General features: G+C 45.5%; 1 protein-coding gene across 1 annotated transcript in view; it reads left to right on the forward strand.

Annotated features, from left to right (window-relative positions):
* Positions 1-422: 422 nt before the first annotated feature.
* The window catches only part of CACNA2D4 (calcium voltage-gated channel auxiliary subunit alpha2delta 4), a 127,242-nt gene continuing 108,106 nt past the window's right edge, over positions 423-19,558 (forward strand). The window contains exons 1-6 of the mRNA XM_057428135.1: positions 423-763; positions 6,004-6,085; positions 13,619-13,735; positions 15,239-15,298; positions 16,849-17,011; positions 19,211-19,342. Of these exons, the coding sequence (XP_057284118.1) occupies positions 657-763; positions 6,004-6,085; positions 13,619-13,735; positions 15,239-15,298; positions 16,849-17,011; positions 19,211-19,342 (661 nt within the window). The 5' untranslated portion in view covers positions 423-656. The remainder of the gene's footprint in view (positions 764-6,003; positions 6,086-13,618; positions 13,736-15,238; positions 15,299-16,848; positions 17,012-19,210; positions 19,343-19,558) is intronic.

The following is a 19,558-nucleotide window of genomic DNA, read 5'->3' on the forward strand; positions in this document are numbered from 1 at the left end:
GTGTCTGCCTTGTAGCCCACATTCCTGGTCCCAACCCCAGGTCCCCAGTGGGGAGGAGATGGTGCTGGGGTGACCTGCTGGAGCAACATGTCAGCATCCTGCAGTGTGACAAAGAGGCCTTGCTGGACACAGATCAGAGGTCAGGGTTTATTTGTGGGGGGGAGGGAGTGGATGTGCCCCTTTTAAAGCAGGCACAGCCTGACCTCTGGCTGGAGAAGCCAAACCCATCTTCAGGAATCAGAGTAATCCCGTGTGATTTTATCCCACTCCACTTCTCTAAATCTGTGGCTGCTGCTGCTTGGTGAGGGGATTAAGGGGCTGGTGGGGGATTACGTAGCTACTGCAGCTCGCGGCACGGATTCTCCCTCCCGACACGGCCGCTCCTCAGGACGCAGAGATGCACCGCACCCACGGGTGCCCACCAACGAGGGTCCCTGCAGGTTTATAGCCGCCTGCCCTGCATCAGAGACACCGTGACAGCACCCGGTAGCAGGAGTGGCATTTCCAGGGCGGAGGCAGCCAGGGTCACCCCGGGGCTTGGCCCCGCAGCTTGAGGATACCCAGTGTGACAGCATGGCAGGGGCTGCGTGGGATCCCCCCCGGGGCAGCAGGAAGGACAGGGAACCCCCACATCCCGCTGTCCAGTCCTCTTGCTGATGGTTAGCACATGGAGGATGGGGCCCTGGGCCATCCTGTGGATGACACTCTGGCTCTTCTGCCTCCTGCCCTCTGCCAGGGCCCAGACGAAGATCCCGCTGGAGACGTAAGTGTTTCCTTCTCTCTGTTGTGCAGTGTTTCTGGTGTGGAGTGGGCAATGCTGTGGGCATGGGCAGGAGGATGGGAGTGCAAGCGCCGCAGGTGCAGGCTCCTCCAAAGGAGCACATCACTTCAGGAGAAGTTGTGTTTCCTTCCAATGGTGGCGATGGCTTCTGGGAAAGGACATGGGAATGGGAGCCACAGATTCCGTTCACACCTCTAGCATGGATGCAATGCCTTGTTTTTCCATTCGTCAAGCAGAGCAATGATACTCATCTGCTTTAGTTAAGCAATTTGTCATTTATTAATGCATTGCTTAATGCACTGGGTGGCAGAAGGCAAAACCAGTTTAAAGACATATTCATAAAACCCCGCCACGGGTGCAATTTGGAGAGATTCAGCCATGGAGGCAGATGCAAGCAGCCCCAGTTTAGCAGCTCCCCAGTTTAGCAGAGCCATTCCAGCAGACAGTGACAGGGACACCCCGGGGATGTATAGCAGTGGTGAGGACCTGGCTGCAGGAGGCATACGCATGGGGTGTTAGAGTGAAGATACATCTCTCTGATACACACTAGATATGGTTCGTGCAGTACAAGCTTTGCAGCTCTGACCCCTTGTGTTGGTCTGGTACACTGATGGCCGAAAAAAAGCCTTTGTGTGCACATACGCAGCCTGGATAATACACACATGTGTTTATTCACGTGGGCAGATGTCACGGGATGTTAGGGTCATGGAGGCTACACATAGGAAAGAGGCCATAGCACCTTTTCTTCCTTACTCCTGCTACACCCTATTACAAAACGTGTAATAGCCCTTCCCAGAGCTTTGGAGCATAGGAATAAAAGGATGGGCTGCAATAGAAAGCATAAACAGCCATGTTTTGTGCACAGAAGCACAGCATGGTTTGGGTTGGAAGGTACTTTATAGATCATCTATGACTGTATGATTCTATGATTCTATGATCATCTATTTCCAAAACCCCCTGCCATGGGCAAGGACACCTTCCACTAGACCAGGTTGCTCAAAGCCCCATCCAGCCTGGCCTTGAACATTTCCAGAGATGGGGCACACACTGCATTTGTGTCCAGGTACTAGTGCACATGCAGGGCATCTTCATGCACCTTTTTGGATGTGGTTTTGCAGGGCACCCATTCCTGCACGTGTGTGTTGGTGTGCATAAGCGGCTCCTCCAGCACGGTCACTGCTGGAAAACTCCCCACCAGCCTGCCCTGACAGCACCCCAGGAGGCTAAGGGCTCTCAGCAAACCCAGTGTATGAAAACTTCACCTTGTAAGCTGATTTAGGCAAGTTAAATCCTTTAAGGATTAAAAATGTCAGCACCACAGTTGGTAAAAGTTGTTGGGGGGCAGCTTCTCTGGAGCTGGGATCAGTCTGTCCACACAGGACAGCCAGTTGGTCTGGAGAGGAGACAACACTGCCATCCACTTTCTGGGGCAGACATGTCTGATAAACCAACCAAAGGCAGCTCAATCCCTTTCCTGAGACTGAGAAAATGTTTTATATTCAGTCATTGCCTATAAGACCCTTTGCAGATGTGCTCACCTATACAGCCCAGGCGATTACCAGGAGCTGCAATGACGTTATCTGGGGAGGGTCTCAGGAAACTTTGCCACCAATTTTATTCTTGGCTGCACTTTCAAGCCCTTCCTCATCAAAGTGCTTCTGATTTGCATCTCACAAAAAGGACACAGAGGTTACAGAGAATAAAATCCAACTTCTGATAATTTTAAACCATGCAAAATAAAATTCAGCTTTCCATTCCCTGGGTAAATACTGCATGGAAATACCTTTTGGCCTTGAAATCTGCAGCATTAATAACCTGGACAGCCTTTATGCTGGTTTTGCTACTGAATACAAGTGCAGGGATTACAGGCAGGCAATCTCTGACCAAATCCTTTTCTGATGTGTTTGGTTATAATGTGATAGTCCTTTACCACGGAGAAAAGAGTTACGTCACTTTGCACAATTTGGAACGTATTCATGCACAAGAATGAAGAGTAAACAATAGAAAAAAGCTTTTCTCCCCTAGCACTGAAATCAGACCCACAGCTGAATTAATCCCTGGTGGTTGAAATCCACTCCTGAATTTAACTAAAATATTAAAGTTGCTCTCTTTCAATGAAACTTCAGTAGAAGAGCACATTGGCCAGAGGACCGAAGGAAGTAAATCAGTGGAAAATGGACTTGCTTCATAGGTTATGCAGGGACATTCTGGGGACACAAAACCAAAGACTTTGAAACACAGCTGGGTTCAATCACAGTTAAGTGACATAAGGCTAAATCAGCCTGTGCTGCTCCCCAAGTCGCGTCTGGCTTTGTTGCACCATGTTCAGTTCATTGCCAGTTTATTCACATCTTTTCGAAGCTCACTTGGCTTTAACTCCAGCGTGCAAAGCTCTACTCAGTCGATTACTAGCAATGCTTCTGGGGTTCAAGGTCAGCACAGAAACCACCTCCTCTTTACTCCTGGCCACTGCTCTGCTCATCAGCTGGCCATGGCACGGTCAGGAGTTCTTGTAGCTGTGAGGATAGTGAGGATGGTGAGGATGTGGATCTGGCTGCTCATCCTTTGCTGCTTAGGACACCAATAAACATAAGGACATGCTGGTGGGAGAGGTGAATGTCAACCTGGTATGGCCTCTTTAGACTGCCCCTACCACCTGTACGTATCTCTCCCTGAGTTCATGGAGCTAGCAGCCTTAGATGAAATTTCTCTGCAACCTGATGAATTTTAGACTGACTTTTTCTCTAACTTGTTTATAAAAAAATAAGGAAGCCTATTTGAATTCAGCAGGCTGCCCTTGATTTCCCAGTACTCTGAGGTTACTCCCTTCCCTGGCAAATAATTGTCTTTTAAATATGTAAATGCCAGTATATTTCCACCTCTCCATTTGCCTCCTTTTCAACTTCTGTAAAATGCCACTCTATATTTTTAATTACCCACTCCTCAACCCTGTCACATGGGGCTTTGGGACCTTTGTGCCCTCCCATTCCTCTGTGACACCTAACTTTCCAACCAGCTCTCCAAAGCTGCTCGTCTCTGGCCCTCTGTCTGCTAAAAGTGCTCTCAAAGGCTAAAACCCAACATTCTCTTGTCCCGTTTTTAGGAAAGCAGAGAATCCCAAGTCATGATGGACTTAAAGACTGCACAATGAGCAGATCCACGAGCAGTAAGGCAGGGATCTTCCATGAAAATGTGTGTGTGGCTGGCTTCTCTAGTGACTGACTGTTGCTAAGCTTGTATTTATTGTGGGCCTCTTACTTCAGTAATAGCATCTTTCTGCTATTTTATATACATATATCACAGACTCTTCCACCCTAATGGGTTGACAAATGATGAGGGCTGGGGGGAACAGGGGCACACGCACTGCCACAAACACAACACAAAACGGAAAGGCCAGGATCATATGCACCTCATTTCTGGGGGAGGCAAATGGGGTAAAGATAAACTTCATTGCTAAAATTACTATCCCAGACTTCATGTCCAGGTTCTCTTCTTCTGCAGCAAAAGGTGAGGAGACTGAAGAATATTAGTCAATATCAGCACAAAACATCTCATACATAAAAGCTATAAAACCATCAGCAGCAGATGGGCATCGAGTTAAATGTTGATTCAGAGCTCCTTATACCTCAGGGAATCTGTTAGTTACTACAACAAGCAGGAAAGCATCCCATAAGGTGCCTGTTATGGTTTCCTCTTTTATTATAGGCTTGCTAGAATAATTCTGATACGGGGCAATAAATCCTGCTGTCCTATCAAATACCCATACTCTTTTGCATTTAAGAATGAAATGAAGAGGCAAAAGCTCTGGCTGTCAAAATAAGATGCAGAGTACAATGCTAAAAAGAAGGGGGGGGGGGGGGGGATGACGACGACATGACACGAATGGGTAAGCCTTGTTCTTATTGACTTCAGCTGGTGCTAGAGCACACTCAGTGGTTAGAAATTAATGCCTCATTGCTAATTGAGGAGTGATTAAAAAAGACACCCACCCTCTTATACTGCTTTTATAGGCAGTGGAAAGAGGTGCAGTTTAGTATAGAAGCCTTAAGTATGTTTCAAATCATTCCTATAGCTGCCTACTACCCTTTTTGCAAGAGGAGAGTCTAAACAGTCTTTCCCAGGCTGAAGTTAGCTGTTGTGATTATTCCACCATTGTTGCGCTGGCTTTGCTCCAGAGCTCATCTCTGTTGGTGTTTTATTGTGCTATGAAAATGGTGTGATGCACTGAGAAATTAGACCCTGATGATAAAGCCTGCTTAGGACTGGAAGAAATCTACTGGAAGCCGTAGCTAAGACTCTGCACCCCATAAATAAGTAGTGTATTCTGGTAAGTGGAGGAGGCTATTTATCCCATTGAATAAATCTCTCCTAAGTGAGTCCTTGTTGAAGGAACTGTATGTAGGTGGATCTGCTTAATGTGAATCATGTAACAGATTTTTGATGAAGTGCTCGTCAATAATGAGAGCCATCTATTTTGATTTGGATGGCTTGATGTTCAGGTTGGTCTTCAACATCCTTATATACTCCATGTGGTATTGCTATTGTCAGTTATTTACAGGATGGCACAAATGTAAGTACTGTTTTACAGTGACAAGGTGTATAATCTACTCTGGCATTATCAAGCTGTAGTATCTCCACTGACAGCAGTGAATTAGTCTGGCTTGTTGGTCTCTGCTCCACAAAGCTCTAGGAACTGAATCCAAGGGGTGAATCTTGACAACTTCTTTCAGGTCTGGCACTTATTTCTCTTCAGCAGTCTTGACATTAGGTGTCTAGCCCTTCACCCCAGGCTCTGTCTGCAACCAGTGAAGACAAATAGGTGTCTGCAGAGAGCTATTCATATCACTTTGCTAACAACAGAGGAAAACAGCTGATGCTGAAGACCAAATGTAGAAGTTTTGTACTTCTAAAGTTATGTGAGACAAATTCACTAAGTCAAAACTTGGTGATTAGTTAAAATAGTGACTGAGACAGGCAGAACTCAGTGTCTCTCCTCACTGACCAATGTCCCAGACAGAACGTCCAAGAGCAATGCTTGCTGCCTGCCTTACTCCTTGTCTGGCTAGCAGTATGGGGAGAAAGCTTTGTTGCTGTCACAGTAGTGGCTTAGAGAAAAAAGGGGAGGATTCATACTCAGGAAAATTGAGCTTTCCCCGTCTGAAGAAGTAAACAGTTCTGCTGATTTTTATTAACACTGATTTATCCTTTTTTCATTTTTTTAGGGTGAAGGCTTGGGCAGATGCCTTTGGTGGGGAGCTGTACTCCATTGTGACTAAGTATTCAGGCTCTCTCCTGTTGCAGAAGGTAGGCAAAAGCTGTGAGGGTTCAGTTGCTTTGGACTGTCTCCCCATGTAGCCCTCCAAGCTTTCCTCTGGGATGGAAGAAAGCAAGCCACACAGGTCTCCAGTTAACTCTCAAAACCCATGTAGCTTCATATCCATAAGCAGAGAGTGATGCCCTGTGGCCATTCTCCGTGAAGTGGAGAAGGGTGTCCATCTATCTAATGCCCTTCCTGTTTTCATTAGCCATGGCTGAATGGCACTTAAATAGTCCTGTTTTAAAAAAAGAAATACTTTTTAACAGTACTAATTTTGTTTCCCCTCTGATAATCATTTTATGCCCTTTTGTACTGACCCTTCGCTCCTCCTTTCCTAATTGCCTATCAGTTCCTATCCTGCCCATCACTCCCATGTTCATGGTCATCCCATTGTCCCCTCCTGCAGCTCTCCAGCTGGCACTCTTGTTTCTTTCTGCTTTCTTCATCTGTCTTCCACCAGTCACTTAATTCTTTGAATTCTGCCCTTGAAACTCTGCTTTGGACAAGGTCCCTGAGGCAGCTGCCCTCGAAGCCACGATCTTCCAGAGGTGCAGAGCTCTGCTTGGCCTGGTCACCAAACACCAGGCACCATTGCACGGAAACAACAGTGTCAGTACCTGAAACCAGCATTAAAGGGTGTAGCCCCAGAGGCTTTAATAAAGGTCCCATTTGCAGATGTAGAGAAGCTGTCCTGTTACTTTGACTCCTGAAGTCAGAGGTGAATGGCTGCTCCTCTTCCAGGCTTGGTGAGCTCTGCACTGCGGGAGCAGGGCTGCATGGATCAACAGGTCTCAAGTGCTGTGCAGGGGGCCTGGTGGCTGCTGGGTGCATCTGAAGTGATGCAGTCCCCTCTCCACCCCATGGGACTGTCCAGTTCCTTTTCTTTACTCTTCCTCTGACCCTTCTCTTCAATACAAACCCTGCATTGTCTCTTAGGCCTTCTAGGTGCCTGATTTCTGTCCTCGTATTAGTAATAACACCCATATCTCAGTGCAAAAGGAAGGATCTGGATGTCATTTGCCTTGCCTTGCTTCTGAGCCCTTCTTTCCCTGTGTCCACAGTGCTGCTTTCTATCTGGAGTAAAGGAGTATCACCCTTGGTAGGCTTGGCCATGGACGGCCTTCAGCATCCACCAAAAAGATCCATACTGATCTGATCATCAGACCTTTTTAGGAGGAATGTGCCACTGTGCATTAAAAATCTGTCAGCACGAATAGAGGTACTTCATGCACTAGTCATGAGGCAGCTGTGGTGGGTATAGATGCAGGTAAAAGTTTGGCTTTTAGCAGTTTGGATGATGTCTGCATTGCCCATTATTCCATGGGGTCTCCAAGAGATAATTGTCAGAGGCAAAGTGACATGCTCAGGTATTTCTGGTGGGTGCCAGAACTCCACTGGGTGTAAGATTCAGACTGGGATTATTTGATAGTCAGGCATCTGCATCTGATGCTATATAGGTATGCTTAAACATAGCCAACTTGCACTGCTTGTGTGGCTATTTCTACCAAGAGATTAAGGGAGTTGATGTTCCTTAAGGTCCAAAAGTCAGTGGGACCAAGAAAAACAGGGTTTAGCTTGAAAATAGCAGTGTTGTGAAAGTTAACAATGGCAAATGTGATACTAGGGTAGGTGTTAAGACAGCTGTGCTGTTGACCCTTTAGGAATGTTGCACTCGATTGTTTCACCCCCCTCTGTCCATACTGTCTTGTCTCTTGGGATCTTGATCTTTTGGAGGTATGGGTTATATGAGACCTGTAGATTCTAGTATAGTACCACTGAAAATGACAGTCATGGCAACCAGATCTTGAACAAAAGTTCTCAACTTTATCAGCTTTTGGTGTAATTCACTGGAAGCAAAGAAAACTGATTTTTGATGAAAAAGAAACCTGAATGTTACAAAATCCAATCTTGCATTCATGTCAAGGGCCGGGAGGCAGAGCTGTATTTCCCTGGTGGTCTGACAGCCTTATAAAACAATTGGACTTGCCTGTCCCAGTCCTTGTCCACATGGCTTTGTTCTGGGAGAGGGGAAGGTGTCTCATTTGCTCTTGCAAGTGTTGGGGCTTGGATGTAGCACAGACAGATTGTGCTTTGCACAACCTCTGTGGATGCTCTGCATGGAACGCTGTCACCCATGATTCAGAGGGAAAGTGTCCTTCAGTGAGCCACTGTCACCACTTCCAGCACTGGGATACAGATGAGCTCGATCCGGACTTGCTCTGTTAACACTCCAGTGAAGAGCCATCTCCCAAATGCACATCCTGTCCTGCTGTTGTGGTTTAGACCCAGCCAGCAATTAAGTACCGTACCACTCCCTCACTCCTTCCCTTCCCCAGCCAGGGTGGCATGGGGAGGCAAATGAAGAGAATGTAGAATCTATGGGTTGAGATAAGAATAATTAAAATAAAGTGCAATATAATATTAATAAAAAGGGTTATAATAATAAGAAAGACATAAAACAGAAAAAATCAAAACTTAATAAACACAAGTGATGCACAATATAATTGGTCACTACCTGCTGACTGATACTCAGCCAATCCCCAAACAGTGATCAGACAACTCACCCCGGTTTACATACTGGGCATGATGTGCTGTGGTATGGAGTACCCCTTTGGCTAGTTTGGGTCAGGTGTCCTGTCTGCTTCCCCCAGGCTTCCCATGCCTCTTCTCACTGGCAGAGCATGAGAGACTGGAAAGTCCTCAATCAGGGTAAGCACTACATAGCAACAATTAAAACATCAGTGTGTTATCAGTGTTATTTTCAGACTAAATCCAGAATAAAGCGCTGTACCAGCAACTAGGAAGAAAATTAACTATCCCAGCTGAAACCAGGTCACCTGCCCTAACCTCAGCAGTTTAAACAGCTCAGGACTGCCCTAACCTCAGCAGTTTAAACAGCTCAGGATTGCCTTTCAAGCTTGAAGTCACTCTTCTTGAGCTCTTTCATTTTCCCTTATTTCCCTGGGCCTAGAAAAACGGTCCAGGGATATTCCCTTATTTTCCTGGGACTGGGGAAATAGGGGAGGACCAGGGAGCACACACAACTTCAGTCCTTCTTTCAGCCTCTGTTTCCTTAGCAAGCCCTGGGTTAGACACTTACTCACAAATCAGCATCTCAAAACAGATGATCCTGGATCATGACACCTACACTGCTACAGAAGGATGGCTTCAGGAGGGCATATACAGATCTTTTACTAATAGCAATGTTTTCATGCCCCATGAGATGCACCTTGGCAGACCACAAGTAACTTTATGTGGATCGTTAGAGTAGTGCAGACTGCAGGCCTGCACAGGGGAGCCAAATGCCCTGAAGTTTGGAAAACCAAACGTGCTTTCCAGGCACCTTCCTCTTTTTGGGCCATTGCCTCTCTTTCACATTAACTATTTCTCTGTGTGTGTGAGCATGCACAGACCAGCAGAGGAATGAGGGGCACAGTGTAGAGACCTTTTCTGCTTAAGTTGATAGGCATTTTGCCTTTGTGGAAATACAAACTGAGAGAAAACAGCACCTTTCATATTTTGTTTCATGCTCCCTTGTGCCTAATAGGTTCAAAGTAACTAACTTATTGTTGCTTTGAGAGCCATAATTATTCAGTTACTAAATGTTTTGTATGTAGACCTTCTCCTTAATATTTAGCATAAACTTCCTTTTGTGGCTTTGAGTTTGCTTGGTTTTCTTTAGGGTTTTTTGTTTGTTTTCCCAGAAGAACTCTAATATCTCATTGCAAATCCAAACAGTCAATTTCTTGCCAGGCTTTATTGTTTCAAGAGACCTGGTGAATCAGTAGACATCTCTTGAATCCGCAAAGGCAGGATTTCATCCTGGATCAGAAGGCTTTTAGAAAGCCCCCCAGGTGTTTCTCTATCCCAAGCAGTAAGGATATCCTCAAATTAAACCTCATCAAGGTAGCAGAAGCCAAAGAGTGATTTTTGGTTTGATGGCTGAAGTATTCAGGGTGGTTGTAACTAGATGATCTTAAGGTCCTTTCCAACCCTAACTATTCTATGATTATGCAGCAGAAGTTAAGGTAAGTTGAAGTGGAACTTTTTACAAGGGCAAGTAGTGAGAAGACAAGGGAGAATGGCTTTAAACTGACAGAGGGGAGATTTAGATTAGATATTAGGGAGAAATTCTTCATTATGAACATGCTTCCATTTCCTGGAAGTGTTCAAGGCCAGGCTGGACAGGCCTTTGAGCAACCCGGTCTAGTGGAAGGTGCCCCTGCCCATGACAGAGAGGTTGGAACAGATGATCTTTAAGGTCCCTTCCAGCCCAAACCATTCTATGATTCTGTGATAAGCTTGCATAACTAAACCTGGCTCTAAGATGATGGATCTGTGTTAGAATGTTGACCAGAGTCTAGAACAGCTGAGAGCAATACAGCTGGAATAGAGAGGTAATGTGAAAGGCTGAGTAGGGGGAAGAGAGTAGCATCTCCCAGAGCCAAGGAACAGAAAGCTGCAACTTGTGGCTTATGAGGTCTGTTTGCTGATAGTCCTGCTGCTGCAATCAAAGTGGCAGCCATGCCAAGAAGATGATACGGAGGTTCTTGCCTCCAAGTGGCAGGAACGCCATCAGCTTCAGCAGACCCAAATCTTCACTTTTTCTTCTACTGTGTAAATGATGCATTATAAGTGTTTCCTGAGAATTGCCTCCTGCCTCCTTATGGACCTGAGGTGATGATTGCCTACCCCATTGGATAGGGCTGAGAAAGGACAGCACGACTTGGCTGTTTGCTCCAGCTATGTAATTACTAGAAAGCACGACAAATAACTGCATGGTGAAGAATAGAAGTTAAAGAAGTTCAGTCAAGACATTTTCCTGGGTGAAGATGAAAGGGATGTCTTTCACACTCTTAATATAGTTTCACTAGCAGTGAGTAATGCAACACCGTGTACACCAATGGGCTCAATTTCATGGAGGTGGCAACAAGAAAATATATTTGGTGATATATCTCTGTTCACAGATAAAACTTAGAATACTGGGTCCTGGATATTCCAGTTTTAAGTCACCACCCCCATCACTGCAGAAGGAGAATCTTAATTAATTGCTCCTTCTATTTTAAGGGAATACTAATTACTAGATGAATATGAAAAGATTTTCTGTTAGATCAGAACTTTTTGGCCCCTTTTCAACATCAGATCCTTTCAGCCAATTCTCCCTAAGTCTACAGACAATTCCTGTTCTGGAAATTATAATGATCTGATAACTTGAACCCTAAACTTATTCTGTGCAGGCTAATCTTGGTCAGCTACAAGCACCTGTATTGACATATGCATACTTTCAAATATGGTGTCTGCTAACAATATTGAAGTCACAGGCGCTACTTCATTGCTCACCTTTAGGAAGTCTTGGAGTGAATGTTCATTAATAGCAGGAGAATTTAGTGGCAGTGATTCAGATAGAAAGTTGTTTGTTAGACTGTAGGAGGAAAAAAAGTTCAAACCAGGTGTATTCCTTGCAGCCAACTGAAACTTTGCAGAAAACTTTTTGGTGGTTGTTTTCCTGTCTTCTCATTCCTGGCTAGTTCCCAGGGCTGAGACGTGTGTACAGTATTATCAGACTGCTCATGATTGCTCATGATTACTTTTACCTTGTCAACATCTACTTGTCAATGTGTCAAAAGCACATTAAACAATAATTGAGAGGTGAAAAGCCCTGTTCTTTTTCATTCAAGATATGACCCAAAGTAACCGATGGCAGGTCACTTTGTAAAGTGCATGCTTGCCCGTGCTGGTGTGGTCCCCCCCCTTCACTAGCTTTCCCAGGAGAGATTACCCTCCTCCCCCCGAGGAGGGCCTGATTAAAGCCTAGCCTGGCAAAGATCCCTTCCCTTACAATGAAACCATGACACAGAGCTAAATGGGACAGGCACCAGCTGGGATGCGTCCTGTGCTCTTGTCAGCAGTCAGGGACCTCGGTCAGGGGGGTTGTTGTTGCACGTCCCTCTTTCAGCATCATGGTTACGCTAACCTTCGTGTTCAACCCTACCTCCTCCCCTGCCGGTCCTGCCTACTCAGCCACAGCAGAGGGGATGCAAGGACTGGCGTATTTAATCCGGTAAAACCCTTGCTGTTAATCACGCCAGACAGAGCAAGCAGCCTCTCTGCCATGCCTGCTGCAGGCTGGATGCTGCTATTTCTGTTTGATGTCCTCAGCCTGCCCCATCCTCAAGGCATTTCTTACCCTGCCTGGGCTCAGCTGCCCTCCCTCCCAGATGGTCAATGAGCTTCTTGAACAAAAGGAGCTCTACTACCCACCCTAAAGACATCCGAAGTTGTCACCATCCCCTTTCTTCTAACTCCAAAGTGCCTCAAAAGTCCTGCCATCCCCTTACCCTTTCACCACCTCATTTTTTACCAGCACAAGAAGTCCAGCCCTGGGTGAGATTGATGCTGTGGTGTTAATACAACATGTAGATGATGGGAATGTGTATACACTGCAGAGAGAAATGATGATGAGGGATGGGGGAAATTCAGTCTCTGTTGCCTTCATGCTTCCACATTGCTGGGGGAAAAGGCTCTGGCTTTTGTGAAATAAGTTAACCATATTGTGTCCTTTTGCAGGTTGTTTTACTCTTCATTTCTGCCTATCTTTGTTAGGTTTGGGATTTATTTTTCTTTTTTAAAGGGAAATAAGGGCCACTGTATCCAGTCTTGAAAGGGGAGATTCAGGGAGGCAGATTACAGTTATCCAGTTTGGGAGTACTGTCAGGTTTTTAATGCCTAGATTCTACAAAACATGGTCAGAAGAAACTGGTTATCTCTAAGGCTGTCAGACCCAGATCCTTCTTATTACGGCATCTCTCGCAGTGGAGGCAACAGTACATAGTTACACTTGTAATTCCTAGTTTCAAGGAATCACCTCTGCGGTACTCTTGGCTCAAAGTGTGTTGTGCATGCTGAATAAGTATCATAACTGTCTCACTGACCTTTCCTTAGCAGTTTCCCACCTAAGCCTGAGCAGACCCTTCTTGCTGCAGACCTGATAAGTTACCCTACAGATAGGATGGCACTGTGGGAGGACAAGTTATTACACTAGCATGACATCTCTCCCACTAGTGACCCAGAGCACATATGGTGTAGGAGGCAATATAATGACAGTATACAGTTCCTTGCCCTTCTCTCTGCCTTAAGTAAATTTCAGGTATGTGATGTACATAATGTTATTATGGATGTAAGCACAATGTGTATTTTTGGTTTTCAAAAGCCTCTTCTGCTTCTCTCTCCTTTGTAGTCACTAATAGCTTCGGGTACATTGCTGTTTTCAACAGTTACAAGCTCACAATTGGATCAGTTGCCTTTACTTAGTCAAAATGCTTTGTGTTACGGCCAGTGATCTGCACACACCCTGAAAAGGGGGGAAATACAAAGGGGGGTGTGGGGTGTGATAAATCAGACTGGTTCTTTCAACACATCTTTCTTCACCAAAAATAATAATACCTAGCTAACAATAACAGATTCACCCCTCTCCTTATGAGCCTCCTGCTCAGCAGGGTTTTCTGCTTTCCCTTGGGTAGAAGTACAAAGATGTGGAGCCAACGCTGAAGATCAAAGAGGTGGATGGCTTGGAGCTGGTGAAGAAGTTCTCAGAGCAGATGGAAAGCATGCTCCGCAGGAAGGTCGAAGCCGTTGAGGTAAGACCACCAGGGCTAAAGAAAGGAAATCCTCTCCTGTCAGCCCCAGAGCAGTAGACACAAAGCTTCCTGCTTGTACCAGGAGTGTGTGGGCACAGAGGTTGCATGAGGACTTCCTTGCCTAACAAAATGCCTGCTGATGCAGCTGGCTGCTCTCTCTGAGCTTTAAGTAGACACTGGTGGGAGGATGTGGGCGTTCAGACAAGGGAATGCTGGCTTCTCCCTCAGCCCAAAGTAGGAAATGAGATACAAACAAAGTCTAGGAATAAATATGAGGGAATGAATACTCTTCCAGGAGAAAAAAAAGCTGTTTATAGAGAAAAAAAACACCTCTCGCAAGAGAAAAGCCATCCTTGCATAATGCAGTCTGGCCATTGAAGACTGGTAGCTTGTTTCAGCTGTGTGTGTGGCTCAAGGGAAATTTCTGCAGCCCCTGAACAGAAGCTGCAAGGAAAGTGCTTGGATTTCCAGCTGTGTACATGGGGAAGTGTGGAGGAGGTGGCAAGAGGTCTTTAGCTGTTGCTGTGTTGGAGATCAGAGCGAGTAATCATTATGGCCCCTCTTACCTCTTGCATCTAAGGATCTATCATATTCCCTTATATTTACCCACTATGAAAAGCATATTTCTGTAGTCACAGAGCCTTGACTGTTAAAGGCATCTAATGTGGAAAAGTCATCCAGAAACACATCATTTGAATCCCAAAGTGAAATGTGGGCATATTTAGACCCAGAGCTTTGGCCCATAACATTAAATTCATATCCAGACTTTTCCAGTGTTTGGATTTCCTTATCCTTTGTGAAGGAGCAAAAAGTAGTTTTGCTGAGACTATCGCTGATTGTGCAGCTCTGAAAACATGTGCATGTGTAGCTGGATTCCTTCCCAGTCTGCACCAATTGAGAATTAGTGCCCTGAAGCATCACAGTGGAGAATGCTAGTTGATTATTTTGTCTTCCATAAATGGTAAGAGCTTATAAATGGCCACACCATCACTGAGTCCTTTATGAAATCAAGTCATGGTCTTTGTCTCAGTAATAATATACCAATATTGAGACTCCCACAAGGCCTTTTCTTCTGACAAGATACTGACATCAGGCTGGGTCTACCGTGCCTTTCCCATGGCTTTTTGGAAGGGTTCATGGAAAATGAAATTAAATCTCTGGCTGTTCATTCTCTGAATCAACATGTTCCTGTTTGTATATGTCCTGTGATATCTAAGACTGCTCAGGGGTTTAGTGGGGACTCTGGAGTAAGTAGGTGTGAATATACTTGGCAGTAAATAGCTGTGAATATACCTTCCAAGATGTAAAGTTGCAGCACAGAATGACAGGTCAGCAGAAAAGGAGGGTAGGAGGGAAGTTTATAGCCCTGTGACTCTGTGTTGTGGTAAAGGGGGCAGTTGCGTGTCTTTTCACTACCTGTCTGAATGGCTGATACAGCTGGAAGAGCTTATGGAGGGTTTTTTACTGCACTCCCTCATCTTTCTTTCCATGTGCTTGCATTAGAGGTTGGTGGAAGCAGCAGAAGATGCAGATCTGAACCACGAGTACAACTCCTCACTGGAGGTAAGTTTATCCTAGTCAGTGACAAAATATGACACGCATCAGCCACCTCAGGTTCCTGAACAGGTTAGGAGTTTCCTTGTCTTCAGGGCACTCGGGTTGTCTAGAAGGTAGTGTAAGAGACTCCCTTGGCAGATCCCAAACCTAGTAACACCAAGGAGATTAGTCCCTTCAGTGCTGGGAGGGGAAGGATCTGTGAAGACGTTGGGTTGTGTGATGTTATTGGCATTACATTTCTGCACACCAACGTTGTCACTATATGATGCGTTGTTGCAAATTAGCTGGAGCTTTGTCAGTTACTTGACTGGAAAACGAACTAAAAATTGAGTGTGTATGAGTGATGAGGTGGATGCTGTTACAAATACCCACAGCAAACTGCTAATCCCAATGAGCTGAGTTTCTCACTATCTTTCTCAACAGCTCCCATCATCTTTTCTCTACCCTGCAGACACCCACTTGATAGGACTCCCCTTAACTGAAAGCTTGGTGTTGTCCAAGCCGTTTGGTTAATTGGCTTTCTGTTAATAGCTGTTGTAGCCAAGCTATGGGATTATTGTTGTTGAAGGGAACTGGAGTGAAAACTCTGCTAAAGAATGTCCGCTGTCCTCAGTGCAAGCACAGAGTGCTTAGTAGAAGTACAGGCTATCGCTGCAAGTATACGTCTCCATGCTGGGAAAAGGTGGGAGTGAAAATGGTTCTTGAAATCAAGCTAGCTGCCATCTTCACCTCTTTATTTAAGAATCCCATTACAGTCATGCTAGTTGGGTTAGCTGCATTCACAGTAAGGGTCATGGGTGAGTTGAAGTACTTGACTGTATTCCCACACATCATTCACACTGCCTGAGTACTGTTAGCTTGAACATAAAGCCTTAAATAACCTCTGCCCTTGGATAAAGTCAACAAAAACATCTTCAAAACATCTATTATCAAGGGTGAAGAGTGTCCTGAGGATACTAAAATGGCTGTAGGTGCTAAATCACCAGTGGCTTCACAGGGGGAAAACTCCATTATCTTTGATCACCTTCCCTCTATCCTTCACTATTTATGTGTGCCTGCTGCTTAGAGTGATAGAGTGAGGGGATAATCCTGGATAGATGAACATCAACAGCTCGCTCTAGTAAATGACAGCTGCAGAGACAGGACAAGTAAGGTCTGGATTGGCATGCCCTGTAGCAAACCTGGGAGGCAGACCCAGTGAGACACTCCATCTCTCTGGCTAGTCACTTAAATACCTGTGAGGGACCACAGGAGTCCACCACTCTGTCCCTTTCCTCTCAGGTGGCTCTTTTTCTGCTGGTTATGACCATGCTTTCAGTCATATGGGCACCTGACAGTGAGAAACTGGTCAGAAACCATCATTTGTGCAGCTTGACAATTTTCGGTTGGTAATGGCTGTTGGTTGCTGCGCATCATGATCCTATTTGAAGCCCAAATTCTTCAGGTGTCACTTCACCTTTTAAAGAGGTTTTGAGTTTTTTTTCAGGCAGTACCTGGTGATAGTCTGTCTTATTCTCTCTTGTTGCCTTTCTCTCTTCCATTGTCATCATCAACAGTTTGATTACTACAACTCTCTCCTGATTAATGATAAGGATGAAAATGACAATTATGTAGAGCTTGGAGATGAATTCATTTTAGAGCCAAATGAGCATTTCAATAATCTGCTGGTGAACACAACGTACAGTGATATCCAGCTCCCCACCAACGTCTACAACAAAGGTAATGGCCTCTACTTTCTCACTACTAGTAGGTTACTGTGGAAACAACCAGTAATAATACTGAAAGAAAAGATGGGAATATTAAAAAAAAAAACCACAACTGACAGAAAAGAAAACAGGGCTGGAAAGATATTGTCCCAAGGCATGTCTATGCCTGTGCTGTAGCTTGTCACTGTGACAGGGCTTAGGTATAATCTGCTCTTGAAAGACCTCTGATTATGGACAGTTCTCCATAATCAGAGGCAGGCAGTATAGTCTCCTAGGGTTCATCTATCCACTCAAAGATGCTATGAAACACAGTGTTGTGAATTTACTGGCAATCGTCACTCCATACAAAGGATCAGATCTATCAAGGTCTTCAGGTGTTGAGGATCTCACTGATTTTAAATGAGATTTTAGATCCCAAGTACCTTTGTATTATGGGGCACTAACAGCTCACAGGGACACTTTTAACTCCTAATGAGCATATCCATAGGGACTGAAGGTAGAATCATAGAGTCACAAAATGGTTTGGGTTGGAAGGGACCTTAAAGATCCTTTAGTTCTAACCCCCCTGCCATGGGCAGGATAATGAACAACTGTTAGAAGGACATGACTATTCTGGGTTATTTTTCTCAGTGAGCCTTTGGCACTTTAGCAGCTGCAGAAGGCCAGGAAGGCACTGAGGCTTATACGGCCTCGTCTGTGCCCAGAGTGTGTCCTCTCCTCCTGCACATCTTCCACTCTGGCTACGCACCAGAAACCACTCCATCTCCAGGCTGGTCAGCACACTGCCAAATCTGCGGGATGAGGCACCAGTTGTGATCGTTCTGAGTTTACTGCTCCTTTTGGCCACCACTTGAAGCTGCCTGAACTGGCTCCTTCCCTGCCTCCCCATCAGCTCTTCCCCTTGCGTACATTTTAGCAAGAAAAAAAGCTGCCATTACTTCTCTCATTTACAATCTTCAGGACCAGACAGGGTAGGTGCTGGTGACTGTGCTCACAACTGTTACATTATTTAGAGGGACAATAGAGGGAGTTCTATTTCTCCCATGATTTTCAATTAGTTCCATCTGGTCTGACAGCACCAGACACTAAAATCTTGCTCACAATAGAGCCACCAGCAGAGTTGGCTGTGGGCAGCTACATAAAGTAGGCTGCTGCCTAGAGCAGCACACAGGAAAAGGTGGCCAAATGGATGCTGTCAGAGACAGGAGAGAGGCGCTGCTCAGCTAGCTGATTTCTTGCCTCTAAAGCTTGACACAAACCATCCAACTGCTATGGCTGGATAATGAGCAGGAGATGGAGGAGGAGGAGATAGAGGAGAAGGAGATGGAGCCATTTGATACCCGTGGCTCATGCCGGGACCAGTGCTTGGCAGTACTCACTCCCTCTTTTGCAAATTGCAGCAAGCCTGGCTCTCCACAGCTCTTCTGGCTCCCTACATGTATGAGTTCCTCTGGCCTCATCCCTGGAGGAGTCACAGTTCAATTTTACCCTATTTTGACCAAAACTGCCATTAGTAAAGTGACTAACAGGAAGTGGTAGGCCAAAGCCCCTTCCCTTTCAACATTAATACATCTAATCCTACAATAATTAGTCTCATAATTCCCTGTTTCTATTGCTGCTGCTCTGTTTGGTCTCCTGAGGCAATGAGTCAACACAGACACCAAATATACATTGTCTCTTACGAATTCTTGCAAGCCTGCAACTTGCTATTGATTCTGATGAGATCAGGGGCAAGAGAGGACAGCTCAGGCTTTGTAAAAGAAAGAGGAGGAGACAAAAGGATTGTTGGCAAAAAGAGGAGAGAGAAATGTCATGAAATCCTAGAGCTCCTCTGTCTTAGGCAGTTACAACTAACATAAACACTCCTGAGCCCTGCCTGTGTGGTGTGGCCCGTTGTGCTCAGTGCAGTGCTGGTTTTCTGGGCTTCTCAGAGCCCTCTTCCAACCAGGTGTAATGCCCAAGGGCAGAGAAGGATGGAACCAGAAACAGGGATAATAGTATATGACCAAGATCACTTGTAGCAGCCAGTGGTGACCTGGCCTCCAGGATTTACTGGATGATGTATCCAGTTCCCTTCCCATTGTCAAAGTTTTGGACAAGGCTGCACAGCTCCTGGGGTTGCTTTTGTTCTCATCTCTCTCCTCCATTGGAGGTGGTGGGTCACCTATCCTCTTTTGCACTTTTTTCCCTATTTTCTATTCTTTCATCACAGACCCGGACATCCTGAATGGTGTTTACATGTCAGAAGCCCTGAATCCTATTTTCGTGGACAACTTTGAAAGGGATCCCACGCTGACCTGGCAGTACTTTGGCAGCTCCACTGGATTCTTTAGGCTCTACCCAGGTAAAAGAGCAGAGATCAGCTTTGCTTTTTCAGTGCAATGCAATAGTCTTGCAGGACAAGGTCTGTGCCATGGAAGAGCTCAATCTGGGAAGGTTGAGGGCAGCATGACCCCATGATGGGCAGGGTGCAGTGAGAAAAATACTGAGTGCATGGGCTGCTGACACTTAGGAGGAAGGAATAGTGTCCATGGTAGGCATGACCCCCTTTTTCCTACAT

This window comes from Pezoporus wallicus, unplaced genomic scaffold, assembly GCF_028554395.1.
Source record: "Pezoporus wallicus isolate ANWC-B61680 ecotype Strahan unplaced genomic scaffold, APGP_CSIRO_Pwel_v1 contig_2908, whole genome shotgun sequence".
Lineage (NCBI taxonomy): Eukaryota > Metazoa > Chordata > Aves > Psittaciformes > Psittacidae > Pezoporus > Pezoporus wallicus.